Source organism: Falco cherrug, chromosome 2 (genome assembly GCF_023634085.1).
Source record: "Falco cherrug isolate bFalChe1 chromosome 2, bFalChe1.pri, whole genome shotgun sequence".
Lineage (NCBI taxonomy): Eukaryota > Metazoa > Chordata > Aves > Falconiformes > Falconidae > Falco > Falco cherrug.
In genome coordinates, this window is record NC_073698.1 from 673,640 (window position 1) to 687,892 (window position 14,253).

Here is a 14,253-nt window from a genome sequence, read left to right on the forward strand (position 1 = left end):
CCACTGTTACCGTGTCCCTGACCCAGTGGAGCCATGCTGCATCCTGCTGTGTCTCTCCCCTGCCCCGGGTCTGGGGAGGTTCTGCAGGGGGATGCAGTCCCCAAGACCCCCATGACAGGCTGTCTCCCTGTTTGCAGAGATGCCACGCCTGGAGGTGGGGGGCAGTGAGGAGAAGCCCTACTCCGTGCCCCTGCCCTCTGTCACCCACAATGGCTTCCTCTACAAGACCCCCTCAATGGCCAAGCCTGTCAGCGAGCGGAAGGGCCTGGAAGGTATGTGGGGGCCTGTGGGGCAGGGAAATAGGGGCACAGGTAGTGCTGGGGAAGCTGACGGGGGGGATTGCCCCATTCCCTGCTCCCCCAGGCATTGAAAAGGCACCAGAGAGGTGCAGCATCACCTGTTCAGCCTGGTCTGAGGGTGGTTTGCAGTGGGTGGGCATCCAGTGGGAGCTGCAGGGCCACCCAAGCTGGGCTGAGGGTGATGTTGGGCTGGCTGGAGCATGTGGGGCTGCCCAGCACCATCCTGTGCCACACAGAGTTCAGCCGGCGGTGGTGCACGCTGCAGGATGGCATCCTCAGCTACTATGAGAACGACCGCAACGCCGTGCCCAATGGCGAGATCAAGGTGGAGGAGATTGTGTGCCTGGTGAACAACTCACCCCACACCCACGGGTAAGGCTGTACCCCATGTGCTGCCCCACAGCACCCTGACATCCCCTCTGCTCCTGCAGGGCTGGCTGTGGCTGCAGCATCGCTCACAGTGGTGGCACGAGTGGGCTGCTGGCCCCAACCCCACTGTTGGCCCCTATGGCACTTGGGGCATGCCTGACCCAGCTGTCTTTGCAAAGAGTCTTTGCAGCCCCTTTGCAGCCCTTTTGCAACTCCCTCGCAGCCTCTTTGCAACCCCTTTGCAGCCCCTGTGCTGCTCATTGGAGTGTGCATGACAGCATGGGGATGCCTGAGGGCCTGGAGATGTGGTGAGGGGATCCCAAAGGGGGACAGCTGTCAGCAGAGCTGATGGCAGAGGTGCAGCAGGATGCTCTCACCCCTGGCATGCAGCCCCTGGCACCCCAGCAGCTCCATCCCACTACCTGTGGGCGTCCAGGCTCCCCTTTCCCTCCCTCCCACAGGATTGAGAGCACGTTCGAGGTCTACATCGAGACAGAGAGGCTCTACCTCTTTGGTCTGGAGAGTCCAGACTCCGCTCGGGAATGGCTCAAGTCCATTGCCAAGGTAGGGTGGGGTGGGCTGTGGGTGGCCATGGGTGCCAGAGGGAGCTGGGTGCCACGGCACTGACAGATCCCTCTTCTCCCTGGCTCAGTCCTTCGTCCATCCCCGTGCCGAGGAACTGCTGGCTCTCGACTTTGAGCGCATCGGCCGACTGCACTATAAGGGTGGCCTCAACCTGGAGCGAGCCAAGGAGGGCTGGTTCGCCCTGGCTGGCTCCGTGCTCCATGTCTGCTTCGAGGACAGCGAGCGGCAGGAGCCACTCCAGCTGCGCAAGCTGCAGGAGCTCTGTGCGTTCCCCTGCCCCCTCGTGGGATCCCCCCCTTGTAGTGTCCCCCCAGTCCCGCTCTGAGCACCTGGGTCATCCCCAGCTTTTGTTGAGAGGCTGTTAGATGCTGCTCTGAGGGAGCTTGGTGTCCCTCCACTGAGTGGAATGCTCTTCCTCCTCTCCATCCTCTTCCCCATCCCTGGAAAGTCACTGCTTGCCCCATTTGGGCTGGAGCTGGACCTGTTGGCATAGCCCCTCATGGTGCATGGGGCTGGGGCACCCCACATTCCCATGGGTGATGGGCTCTCTGCCTTCCCTTCCAGCCATCCAGGGAGACAACGAGGTGCTGGTGCTGGTGGAGAGGCGGAGGTAAGAGCACACGCCGAGGTGTGTGTGTTAGACCCCACCAGCAAAATATCCCCCTCTGCCTAAGCCCCTCCTTGTTCTGGGGTGCCTTTGCCCTCCCCACCATGACTGGGGACCCCCAGAAAAGAGCTGGGACCATCCCCAGGCCCCCAGGGCCAGCCCTCCTGGGGGTCCTGGCTGTGCAGTGGGGTTTGGGAGCGGGGGCAGCTGCCCCCCCGCTGAAGCTGGGCTTGCCGGCAGGACTCTGTACATCCAGGGGGAGAGGAAGCTGGATTTCCTGGGCTGGGTCCATGCCATCCAGAAGGCTGCGGGCAGCTCGGGGGACACCTTGTCAGAGCAGCAGCTGACGGAGTCGGACGTCCCGCTGCTGGTGGACCGCTGCATCGACTATATCACACAGTGTGGTACGTGCCATCGCTCAGTGATGGATGCTGGCGGAGGGGACCAGAGCGTGGCGCTCAGGTCAACCCATCAGTGCGGCGCAGCAGGCTGAGACCTGACATGCTCGTGACACGTTTCCCTCCTTCCCTGAGCATCTGCTCCAGCTCTGTGGGGGGGCTCCAGCTGGAGCAGGGCTTTGGCTCCAGCCTGCAGCTCCTCGGTGGTCACAGCAACACCTGTGAGGTGGGAAGTGCTACAGCACCAGCTTTCTGCCAGCTGTGGCTGATGGGGAGCCAGCACGCAGGCAATGGTGCAGGGAGGGGTCCTGACCACCACGGATGGGGTCTCATCCCCACTGGCTTCTGCTGCAGGGCTGACATCTGAGGGCATCTACCGCAAGAGTGGGCAGAACTCGAAGACCACCAGCTTGCTGGAGATGCTGCGCCGGGACGCCCGCAGCGTCCGTCTGAAGGAGGGCGAGCACCAGGTGGATGATGTTGCCAATACCCTCAAACGCTTCTTCCGTGACCTTGGGGATGGGCTCTTTACCCGACAGTGGGGCCAGGACTGGCTGCGAGCAACGGGTGAGCGCTGGGGGTCTGCTGGGGGGTTGGCAGGAGGAGAAGGTTGTTCTTCCTGGCTCTCCTGCAGCCCCCTTTATCCTCTCCTCGGGGCTGTGTGGTTGGGGGAGCACATCTTGGCCGCATGTGTTCTCCTTGGCCAGCTCAGTGGGGCTGTGTGGCAGAGCTGCCCTGTGCTGGGGGCTCGAGCAATGGGTGGGGACGGAGTGCGCCCACACTGACCCGTGCAGCCCCGTGCTTCGGCACAGCTGGGGCTGAGGCAGGGCACAGACCCAGACCCTCCCCCCACCGCCCCCTTTGCTTCTGGATCCAGATGCTGGATACTGGTGATGGATGCACCCAGCGGCAAAACAGCCACAAGCCACAGTGCTGTGGAGCTGGGATGCTCCAGCCCTATGACGCTGGGATGTGCCAGTCCTGTGACGCTGGGATGCTCCAGCCCCATGCAGCTGGGATACTCCAGCCCCGTGGACCTGGGGTGCTCCATCCCTAAGAATACTTGAGCCCCATGGAGCTGGGATGCTCCAGCCCCACAGTAGGGTGGGAGGGTCTGGGGTGGGGTGTGGAGAAGGGATGGTGGGTGGAGCCCTGAGTCTTAATCTCACCTTCATTCCCCTCCCCACTCATCCTTTCCTGCATGCCCCTCTCGCAGCGCTGGAGGATGAGGAGGCGAAGATCAGCGAGTACCGGCGGCTCCTGGGCACCCTCCCCACAGTGAACCGGGCCACGCTGAAGGCGCTTATCAACCACCTCTTTCGGTACAGCACGGGTGGTGGGTCCGTGGCACGGCTGAGCCTGGGCTTCCTGAGCCCCCGTGGGGCATTGCCCCATCCACTGCAGGGTCCTGGGGAGGCTGTGGGGTGGAGGAGAGCCCTCATCCCTTGGCTCACATCCCAAGCAAGGAAAGGAGTGGGGTTTGGGGTCAAGCTGTGTCTAAAGCTGAGCATCACATCCCAACATGGAGGGCATTCCCCTTGGCAAGGCTGAAGGGGGGTCCTGGGGGGGCTCCAAGGCAGGAGTCTCAACAGGGTTCCCTGCAGGGTCCAGCGTTTCTCTGCGGAGAACCAGATGAACACGCACAACCTGGCCATCGTCTTTGGGCCCACGCTCTTCCAGACGGACGGGAAGGACTACAAGGCAGGACGAGTTGTGGAGGACCTCATCAGCCACTACGTGAAGATCTTTAATGTAGGTTCACCCCCCACCTCTCGTGCTGCTCTGGATCAGGCCAATATGTGGATATCACCAAGGGATGGGGAGGTGGAAGGAAGAGAACACTGGAATTACTCTGTCTGTGGACATCTTCTTGCTTTGGACAGGAAGGGGGGTCCATGTCCCTGCAAACCCTGGAGACCCCTGAGCCTGGAGCTGCTGGCACTGCTGGGCAGAGGGGCAGATTCCCCTGGGGACTTGCATCTGCTGCTGCAGTGAAACTTAAGGGTGATCTGGTCAGCCCTGATGGCTCCCTGGGCTCCTTTTCCTTGGCAGGTCAATGACCAAGAGATGAAGAAGCAGCAGGATGAGATTATGGCCATCATGAAGATGCGCGAGGCAGCATCCAGTGGGACTCAGGTGGGTCCTGGACGTGGGGACCTTCCCAGGGCACCCTCTTCACATGGGGCTCCCACCACCTGCTCCAGCATCTTCTGGAGATGCCCCAGGCAAGGGGTGTCCACGGTGGGTGAGCGGGGATTCAGCCCACGTGTGGGAAGCTGCAGGTTGAAGTGCTTTCCCCTTGCCCTCCAGCAAGCCGGGGACTTCATCTGTACTGTCTACTTGGAGGAGAAGAAGACGGAGGCAGAGCAGCACGTCAAGGTGAGTGGTGGGATGGAGGGTGCAGAGGGGATGGGGACCCCCCATTGGGTACCTGAACCTCTGTGGTGGCATGGGGGTACGCTTTGAGCTGGCACCTCCATGGCATGTGGATGGAATGGCCCTGGGCAACAGCTGATGGAGACCTGTCCCCTCCTTTTGTCCCACCCTCCCAGATTCCAGCCACCATGACAGCCGAGGAGCTCACCTTTGAGATTCTGGACCGGAGGAAAATTGTCATGAAGGAGAAGGACTATTGGAGCTGCTTCGAAGTGAATGAGAGGGAGGAGGCAGGTTGGTGTGGGGGCAGGAGGTCAGTGGGGATGGGAACAGGGATTGGGATGGGGATGGAGATGGAGATGGAGATGGGGATGTAGATGGAGATGTGGAATGGGGATGTAGATGGAGATGTAGATGGGGATGGAGATGGAGATGTAGATGGGGATGGAGATGGAGGTGGGGAATGGGGATGGAGATGGAGATGGGGATAGGGATTGAGATGGGGATAGGGATTGAGATGGGGATAGGGATTGAGATGGGGATAGGGATTGAGATGAGAATGGAGATGGAAGTGTGGGTGGAGATGGAGATAGGGGTGGAAATGGAGATGGGGATGAGGAATGGGGATGGAGATGAAGATGGAGATGGGGATGGGGATGGGGAAAGAGATGGGGATGGGGACAAAAAGGCTCCATGTGGACTGCACCATGGAGCAATGCTGGGACAGGCTGCAGGCACTCGGGAGGATGGCTGTGGTGCTGCAGCTTTGCTCACCACATCCAAATTGCACGTGGCTGAGCACTGCAGATGGGCTGGCCGTTTGGGCCAGGACACACGGGACACCTCTCTGCATCCTTAGGGGTTCAAATGTGTGTGACACTTGGTGGGGGTGTCTGGGCTCTCTGGCCACCGAAGGGAACAGCTCTGGGGTGTCCAAAGGCAGCAGCAAGCGCAATTTTGCTGTGAGCAGGATGAGACCCTGGTGCTGCCTGCTGGTGCCTCGAGGTCCTGCTGCTGGCTTTCGTGGGCTGAGCATGCCCAGGAGCAGGGAGGCAGGCAGGATGCGGCACCCAGCAGCACTCTGGGATCACTGAAAGTCTCTGCTGAGATGTTTGGTCCTTGCCAACCCCAAGCCATCAAGCTCAGGCTCCCCTCTTCAAAGGGCGGGTGCTGCTTCCCACCATCCAAATGTTTTTTTAAGAGCACCAAGCCCTTAAAAAAAACAAAAAAAGGATCATCAGGCTGTGTAGGGGCTAAAATTAGCCTAAAATTGAATATTCACCTATGAACTTTTACAAAATCCTTGACTCGCCCTTTGCTTGTGTGGAAACGTGCATGCTTGAAATACCTCTGTGCATATTTTGCAAGCACGTGTGCAGATCACACACTGCCTACAGCATACATTTTCAAAACGTATATTTTGCAATTGCAGTATCTGTTGGTAATTGTTCCTTAGCCACCTTCCAGTCCCCACTCCTCACGTACCACAGGCCACAAGCCTCCTCCCCAGGGGACAATTAGGAAGCAGCATCATCATGATGAAGTGGATCCAATTAAAAGGCGATGGTGCTTCGTGGGAGGTCTGCTCAGGGGTGGGCAGGACCTTGGCGGACCCTCGGGACACACGTGTGACCCTCCCTTGGTGGGTGCCAGCCCCTGGGGATGCTGCCTGACCCTGCTTGTCTCCCTGCATGGCAGAGCGGCCCTTGCACTACTCAGAAAAAGTCTTGCCCATTTTGCACTGCCTGGGGACAGAGAGCTACCTGGTGGTGAAGAAGCAGATGTCCATGGAGAACATGCTCATCTACCTCGGTGAGGAGCTGGGGGGCCATGGCCCTGGCCGGGAGAGGAGGGAGAGGATGGGGATGGGATGGGATGGGATGGGGATAGGATGAGGATAGGGAAGGGGATGGGATGGGGATGGGGATGGGATGGGCATGGGGAAGGGGATAAGGATGGGGAAGAGGTGGGGATGGGGACGGAGATGAGGATGGGGAAGGGGATGGGATGCGATGGGATGGGGATAGGGAAGGGGATGGGGTGGGCATGGGGAAGGGGAAGATGATGGGATGGCACGGGGAAGGGATGGCGATGGAGGTGGAGATGGGGATCGGGACAGGGATGGGGATGGGGACAGCTTCCCTTCCTGCCAGCTCTGACCCTACGGAGAATGCCCAAGGGATCAACCATCCCAGGGCTGCATCTTGCCTGGCCATGCAGGTGGAGAGGGCACCACCCCAATTAGCACGTGGCTGGGAGCCCCCTGATCTGGGGTCATGGCTGGATGCTGCGCACAGCGCAGTGGGGGAGACAGTCCTGCCTGCCCTGCCTGGGCTGGGGGCGGGCAGCAGGCAGAGGGGCAGTGCTGGGGTGTCGTGCAGCAGCCTGTGGGCTGCGGTGATGGGGGTGTCCTTGCTATTGCTCTGTGGGACCAGGTCTGGTTGCACCCTGTGCACTTCTTGGGGGGCCTGGCCCCCCTGGGGGGCCGGAGCCACTCAGACATGTGCCCCCAGCCAGCAGAGTGGGCGACTGCAAGCATGGCATGATGAAATTTCGGGAGGAGAGGAACCTGCTGGGGCTTGGCCTGAGCACTGGCTTCCATGACCGCTACTTCATCCTCAACAGCACCTGCCTGCGCCTCTACAAGGAAGTGCGGGTGAGCCCTGCCTGCTGGCTGCCTGCGAGGCAGCACACCCTTCCCCTGCCTGCCCCTCCCTGCCTGCCCTTCCCTGCCTGCCCTGCCCAGCTGTCCCATAGAAATAGAGAAAAGACCTTTAAAGATCATCCAGTCCAACCATACTGTGACCCTGTGCTGGGAGTCCCTGGGGACATGGGACCCACATGGGCTGGCGGTGCATGGGCATTGCAGGCAGCGGTGGGGCTGACCCCAGAGGTGCTGTCACTCTTGCACACCCGGAGCTTTCCCAGAGCAGGTCTGGAGCCGGCTCTGAGTCGGTGCAAGGGCTCAGGAGGGGGATGCTGGCATCCCGGCCATGCTGGGACATCTGCTGTCCCTTCTCCCCCTGCCCCGGCTCCGTGCACATCGCTGCCTGTATCCCCCATGCCCTGCCTGTAGGCAGTGTAGGGTCTGCAGGGAGGTGGTCCCCACTCCTCCCGCTGTGGCTCATCCTCCACACCTGCTTTAACCGCCGTCCTCTGTTGAACAGAGCCTGAAGCAGCGGACCCCCCACTTGGAGAACGTGAGTAGAGGCTGGGGGGCTCAGCCGGGGCGTGCAGGGGGTCCGGCGCCCTCTGCCCTTACAAGGCTGCCCAGGGTCAATCCCAAATCCAATCCCGTGGTTGCGCGTGTGCCCATCACTGCACGCTCCTGGATGCGGCAGCCCCAGGCGATGGGGAGCTCCATGTGCTACAGCTGCCCTCAGTGCTGCCATCCCTCCCCATTAGCCCCCGTGTTAGGGGGTGCGTCAGCGTGCACCCCCATTATCTGGGGTCCTCCAGTCTGGGGGTACGGCTGCCCTTTGCTCCAGGCAGCTGGAGATGGGGATGGGGAAGGGGCTGGTGCTGCATGGAGGGGATGGGCTGGGCTGGCTCCCCCATCCCACGGGCATTGGATCGGGCTCTTGTAAGTCATGCTGCTTGCACGCGAACGCAGCGGGCAGCCGTATGTATGGGGGGGGTCCCCATCATGCCACCCACTGCCGGGGCATGGCTTGTGTGGCATGGTGAGATGCAGCTGGCACCTGGGGGGTCCCAGGGGGGAGGAGAGGAGGGAGCTGTGGGGCTTTGCCCCTTCGAAACGTCTGCCAGCGATGGGCGATGCCTGGCCTGGCTCGCTGCCATGGTGCAGAGCGTGGGGAGGGAGCTGGCTGGGGCTGGCAGTGCCCTGGCTTTGCTGGGACGTCCTGCCTTCCCCCATCTCTTTCCTTGGGAAGCCGCGCGGCACAGGGAAGGTGCAGCTTGCAGCCAGCACCCCAAAGGATGCTCCGATGCAGGGCGGGGAGCCCAGGACAGCCAAAGTGGGGCCGGGAAGTTGGGGTACCCACCTCCAGAGGTGCCCACCTGCCATGCTGTGCCATGCCGTGCCATGCCGTGCTGGCGGTGGGGATGTGGTCAGGGCAGAGAGATGCCAGCAGAGCGGGGTTGGGGCCACTGCTGCCATGGTCATGGCCGTGATGCTGAGGAAGGGTGTGATGCGTGTGTCCCCATGAAGGACATGTAGTGCCAGGCTCTCAAGACCCCATCACAATGTGCTGGTCCCAGTTCCAAAGGCAACTGGCCCATCTCTGGGGGAGCTGTGCCGCAGGGGCAGGCCTTCTGTGTCCCCTCTACCCGCGGGCGATGGGCACACGCCCTGCCCTTTCCTCTGCTCCAGCCTGGGCTTCACCCTCATCCTTGGCAAGCCCAGACATGGGCTGAGCCCCTTCCCCGTCATCCCTATGGCTTATCCTCCCTGGGGGACAAAACCCAGCCCAGCATCGGTGTGGGCTGCAGTGGGTGGGGGCGAGTGATGAAGGGTCTGGCAGCCCCCAACCTGGTGCCGGGTCCCTCTCCCCTCCCAGAGCCACAAGCCGGAGAAGGAGTGGCCCGTCAGGAACCTGAAGGTCTACCTGGGCATTAAGAAGAAGCTTCGACCCCCGACATGGTGAGCAGCAATGCGGTGCCCTGCTGGGCTGGGGACAGGGACAGGGATGAAGATGGGGACAGAGATGAGGACCGGGACAGGGATGGAGATGGGGACAGGGCTGGGGACAAGGACAGTTTTGGCTACTGGGACACATCTCCTGCTGGCCGTGCCTCCTGCCACCAGATGTCAGAGCAGCTTCACAGGATGCTTCTACAAGCGGGTGCCAGCACAGGGGACTGGATATGTCCCCAGCCCCGTTGTCCCCTGTCACCTGCCCACAGTGAGGGGCTGCAGGGCCGGAGGGGTCATGGCTGGACCGGGGGGGGGGCTGGTGCCGACCAGGGACCTGGCCCTGGGGGTGGGACAGGAGCCGTGGGCGTGTGAGGGTCGGGGGGGGAGTGTGCTTGTGCATGTGCATGTGAGTTTGCCGCGGTGTGTGTGCTTGTGCACATATGTGGGCGTGCACGTCAGTGTCTGTGGGCATGTGGGTGCATGCATGCACGTCATTATGTCTCCATGCATGCAGGCGTGTGCATGCATGTCAGCGTGAGTGTGCATATGAGTGCATGGGCATATGTGAGTGCATGCATGTCAGCAAGTTGTGTACGTGTGTGTGCATGTGTGTGTCCATATGTATATGTGCATGTGTGGGAGTGTGTGCACGTGGGTGTATATGCACATATGCCAACATGTGTGCATGCATGTGGGGGTGTGCCTGGGGGCATGTGCAAGCATGTCAGCATCTGTGCATGCATGTGAACATGTGCATGTGGGTGTGTGCATGCATGGCAGCATGTGCGCATGTGGGGGTGTTAGTACATGTCAGTGTGTGTGTGCATGTGTGTGCATATGAGTGCATGGGCATATGTGTGTGTGCACATATGTGAGCGTGTGCATGCATGTCAGCAAGTTGCGCACAAGTGTGTCTGTGTGCATGTGCATATGTACATGTGTGGGAGTGCATGCATGCCCGTGTTTGTGTGCATGTATATGGGTGTGTACACATGGGTTTGTACATGCATGTCATTATCCATGTGCCTGTGAGTGCATGGGCATATGTGCATGTGCATGCATGTCAGCAAGTTGTGTACACGTGTGTGCATGTATGTGTGCACATGTGTGAGTGTCTGCATGTGGGCGTGTGCAGACACATCAGCCTGTGTGTGCATGTGAGTGTGCAGGGCTGTGACCCTCACCTCCTGCAGGGATTCGGGTGTGTGCTGTGGTGCTGGGCAGCGTTGCTGCAGGTCTCGGGGTGGGTGAGCAGCGGCTGGAGCTTTGGGTTGGGGCTGGGGCCATGGGAATGGATGCAGGTGGCTCGCAGAGGTGCGGGTGGCTTGCAAGGAGGAGGGGGGCATGCAGGGTTGCAGGTGGGTGTAGGAGTGGGGGCTGTTTGCAGGGACAGGGGGCTTGCAGGGATGGGGGGTCCGCAGGGACAGGGACTGTTTGCAGGGATGGGGGGTTTGCTGAGGTACTTCGGCAACCTGGGATGTTAATCCTCATGTTTTCACTTCCCACCTTCCAGCTGGGGCTTTACAGTCTTCTATGAAAATGAGAAGCATGAGAAACAGCAATGGTAAGGGAAGGGGTGCACTTGGGGACACTGAGCTCATCCCCAGGGACAGAGGTCACACTGGCCTGGCAGCTGCTCTCCACAGCTGGTGTACCTTTGCCGTGGGGGGCGTGAATGGGGGTTTCTGTGGGCAGAGCCTGGCTGGGCACCCACGGACCCACTCAGGATGCTAGTGGGTTCTGTGGCTGTCACGCTTCGGTGACAGCCCTTCGGTCTGCAAGCCCTCATGCGGGTCACAGCTTCCTGACAGCCTGTCCCTGCAGGTACCTGTGCTGCGACACCCAGGCTGATCTGCGGGAGTGGTTCGCCACCTTCCTCCACGTGCAGGTAGGGAGGCACGGGGCAGTGCCCGCTGTGCCCCAACAGCACCGCGGGGTGACAGCTCCGAGGGATGCTCGGCTAGCAGAAACCTTTGGTGTAGCCAAGCATCCCTAAGTACCAGCATCCCAGGGCGGAGGAGAGGTCCCTGGGGTGGCTGAGGAGCAAAAAGCCAGCCTCCAGTCCTCCTTCACCCCGTGTCCCCTCTGTCCCCAGAATGGCGGGGCCCTGTGGCCCTCGGAGACCTCCAAGGTGCGGGCGTCACGGTCGCAGCAGGACTCCAGGTTGGGTAACATCTCCCTCATCCCGCTGCGGGGCAATGAGAGTGAGATGAGGAGCAGTGTGGCTGCTTTTGCTACTGACCCGCTAACTGTGAGTGAGACGGGGGTCCCTCTGCGCGGGGCTGCATCTCCTCTGCATCACACGCCGTGGGGGGCTGGGTCCCTGAACGAGGGTGGGGGCTGTCCCTGCTCCCATTCCCTATGCACCATCATCAGCCTGCAGTCAGCCCGGAGAGAGCTGGTGGGGTGGAGGGGGGCGGCTGATGCTTTGGGTGCCCTGTCCAGCACCAGCGCTGGTGGGTGGGCTCCTGGGCACAGGAGTGTCCCAAACCGTGTGATGCAAGAAAAGGGGATGCCACCAAGCTCCTGGTTTTTCCTATAACAAGGGGGGGGTTCCCTGAAATGCTGTCCTGGTTGCAGACCAGCCCCACCGCCATCCTGTTGTCCTGCTGGCTGTGTGACAGCTGTCGTGTCCAGGGGCTGTCGCATCCCCCTGCCACGCAGGTGCTGGTGTGGGTGTCGGAGCCTTGCTCAGCCACAGGGCCCACTGGTGCTGGTGGCAGCAGTGGGACAGAGCTGCTCTGGTCCCACCGTGCCCAAGCTGATCCCTCGGGCCCTGTTGCTGTTATAAACCTGAGGATGTGGCTGTGCCGGGGGGGATGACAATCCTGCCACCACATGCATCAGTTGTGCATTTCCCAACGGGCACCCAAGGGCAGGGAGCAGCAGCAGCACTGCCCTGGTGCCTCCCACCTCGCACCCATCCCCTGGGACTGGGTCTGCCCCAGGACCCCCACCCGGGCTCAGGTTTATAACTGGGGGCAGAGGGGAAGCCCCCCCGGGGCCGCGCTTCACGGTGTGTGTGTGCCGGTGTGCGAGGCACAGCCATCCCTGCCGGCTCTGTGCCTGCTTCTCCAGTCTGGGCCAGATCCCCACCCCTGGCTGGGGGTCTCTGCACCCTGGCATGGTCTGGGGCAAGGGACCAGCAACCCGGGGCTCCCAGGGGGACAGTGCTGTGGGTGTCCCCCACTGTGGTCCCAACACAGGATGGGGCAGCTGGCATCGCTGCGTCCCCTGGTCCAGGCTGCTCGGAGGACATCCCAGTGGGACCACAGTTCCCCTTGCTCTGGGGGCCTTGCACCCCATCCCCTGGTGCACTTTCCACCGGGTACTGCACTGCTGGTGATGATGCCCAGATGCAGAGGAAGCTGAGGACTAATGGTGACCTGTGTCCTCTCTGTCCCCAGCTCCTGCGAAACGTCTGAACTGGAGGCCTGACACGCTGGGTGAGTGCCCCTCTACCCTGCGCCCCCTGCCCCAGCCCCAGCACGCAGGCAAGGGAGGCAGTGGGAGGCAGGAGCCAATGGCCCTGGCTGTCCCGTTGCCACCACAGCCTGGGGACGTGGGCACATGCATGCATGAATGGTGGCATCCCCCCCCCCGTGCATGTCCCCAGCAAGGCTGGAAGGGGATGGAGGTGGCAGCCCCCTCCCCTTCGCTGACCCTTTGCTCTCCGCTTGTGCCGCAGGTTCATCCACAAGCGGGGCAGCCCTCGGGGAGCCGCGCCAGCCCCGCACCCCGGCACTTGCCAGGGGTCCTGCCAGCTCCGGAGCCTCAGCCAGGCCCTCTCGCCTCCCCCCACGGTGACCCATGGGCAGCCAGGAGGGGAAATGGCAGCGAGGCCACCCACCCGGTGGTGGAGCAGGTCTCGGGAGCCACGGCCAGGCAGCTCACGGGGACCAAGAACTGCCAGCCCACCCGAGCCCACCCCCTGCGCCCTGGCTGCCTTCGGCTGCCGCTTCTGCTCAGAGCTCCAGGCAGAGAGAGGCAGAACCCAGCCGGGTGTCTCAGCACAGCTGTGGGATGGGGGTCTGTGTCTGGGGGCTCTTGCTTATCCTCCTCCCCCCTCTATTTTTAAATCTCTTGTAAAATAACCAGGCAGGCAGGAGGAGCCCTTCCCGCGGGATGCTCGCCTGACTCCAGCCACTGGCATCATGGTGCTCCCATCACTCCTGGGGAGGGGGTACCCCATCTCCAGGGTCCTTTCCATGCCAGCCAGGGCGTTAAGAGCCTCTGCATCCCCCCAAATTGGGGAGGAGGTGCATCTGGCCTCTGTCCCCCGCCCACGGCTCTAGTCTCTGCTGCAGGTGGGGCGACGGGGAGGGGGGCGGCAGGAGCTGCCCCTGCTTTCTGCTGACGCCTCTGGATGGTATTAAAGGTCTTGGGCAAACAGTGTGGAAGTGTCCAGGTCCCTGCCGGCAGCGTGGGGTGGGTGGCCAGGGTGGGGGACAGCCAGAGCTGGCAGTGTCCAGGTCCCTGCTGGTGGTGTGGGGTGGGTGGCCAGGGTGGGGGACAGCAAGAGCTGGCGAGCCTGTGGGTGCAGTGGGATGGTCCCAGCTGCACCCACTGGGTGCTCAGAAGATGTTGGGTGATGCCATGGAGAGGGCAGTGAGCCACTAAACTTATGGCCATGCCCACCCTAAATCCACCCTAAACCCATGTCCAAGCCCACCCTAAACCCATGTCCAAGCCCACCCTAAACCCACAGCCAAACCCACCCTAAACCAACGACCAAGCCCACCTTAAACCCATGGCCAAGCCCACCCTAAACCCACAGCTAAACCCACCCAAAACCCACGGCCAAGCCAAGCCTAAACCCACAGCCTCTCAGTGCTGCTCCGTAATGGCTGCTGTTGGGGGGAACACATGTGTGCATGCATGAAGGTGCGTGTGCAAGCACACGTCTGCATGTGCATGCACAGGGACTGTGTGCAGGGGTGACTCAGGCAGTGGAGCCCTGCAGCAAGAGGCATGATGAGCAGTTCCCAGCTGGAGGTACGGGGCTGCCAGCTGTGTGTCCCC

The 14,253-nt window shown here is 61.7% G+C and overlaps 1 protein-coding gene across 1 annotated transcript in view; it reads left to right on the plus strand.

Moving 5' to 3' along the window:
- ARAP1 (ArfGAP with RhoGAP domain, ankyrin repeat and PH domain 1) overlaps positions 1–13,626 on the plus strand; it is a 39,520-nt gene extending 25,894 nt beyond the window's left edge. The window contains 20 exon segments of the mRNA XM_055703136.1: positions 138–272; positions 536–671; positions 1,130–1,232; positions 1,321–1,516; positions 1,818–1,863; positions 2,101–2,264; positions 2,613–2,825; positions 3,475–3,580; positions 3,863–4,010; positions 4,311–4,394; positions 4,569–4,637; positions 4,811–4,928; positions 6,333–6,446; positions 7,148–7,290; positions 9,155–9,237; positions 10,745–10,795; positions 11,056–11,119; positions 11,327–11,482; positions 12,639–12,677; positions 12,920–13,626. Coding sequence (XP_055559111.1) covers positions 138–272; positions 536–671; positions 1,130–1,232; positions 1,321–1,516; positions 1,818–1,863; positions 2,101–2,264; positions 2,613–2,825; positions 3,475–3,580; positions 3,863–4,010; positions 4,311–4,394; positions 4,569–4,637; positions 4,811–4,928; positions 6,333–6,446; positions 7,148–7,290; positions 9,155–9,237; positions 10,745–10,795; positions 11,056–11,119; positions 11,327–11,482; positions 12,639–12,656 — 2,147 coding nt within the window. The 3' untranslated portion in view covers positions 12,657–12,677; positions 12,920–13,626.
- Positions 13,627–14,253: the final 627 nt, after the last annotated feature.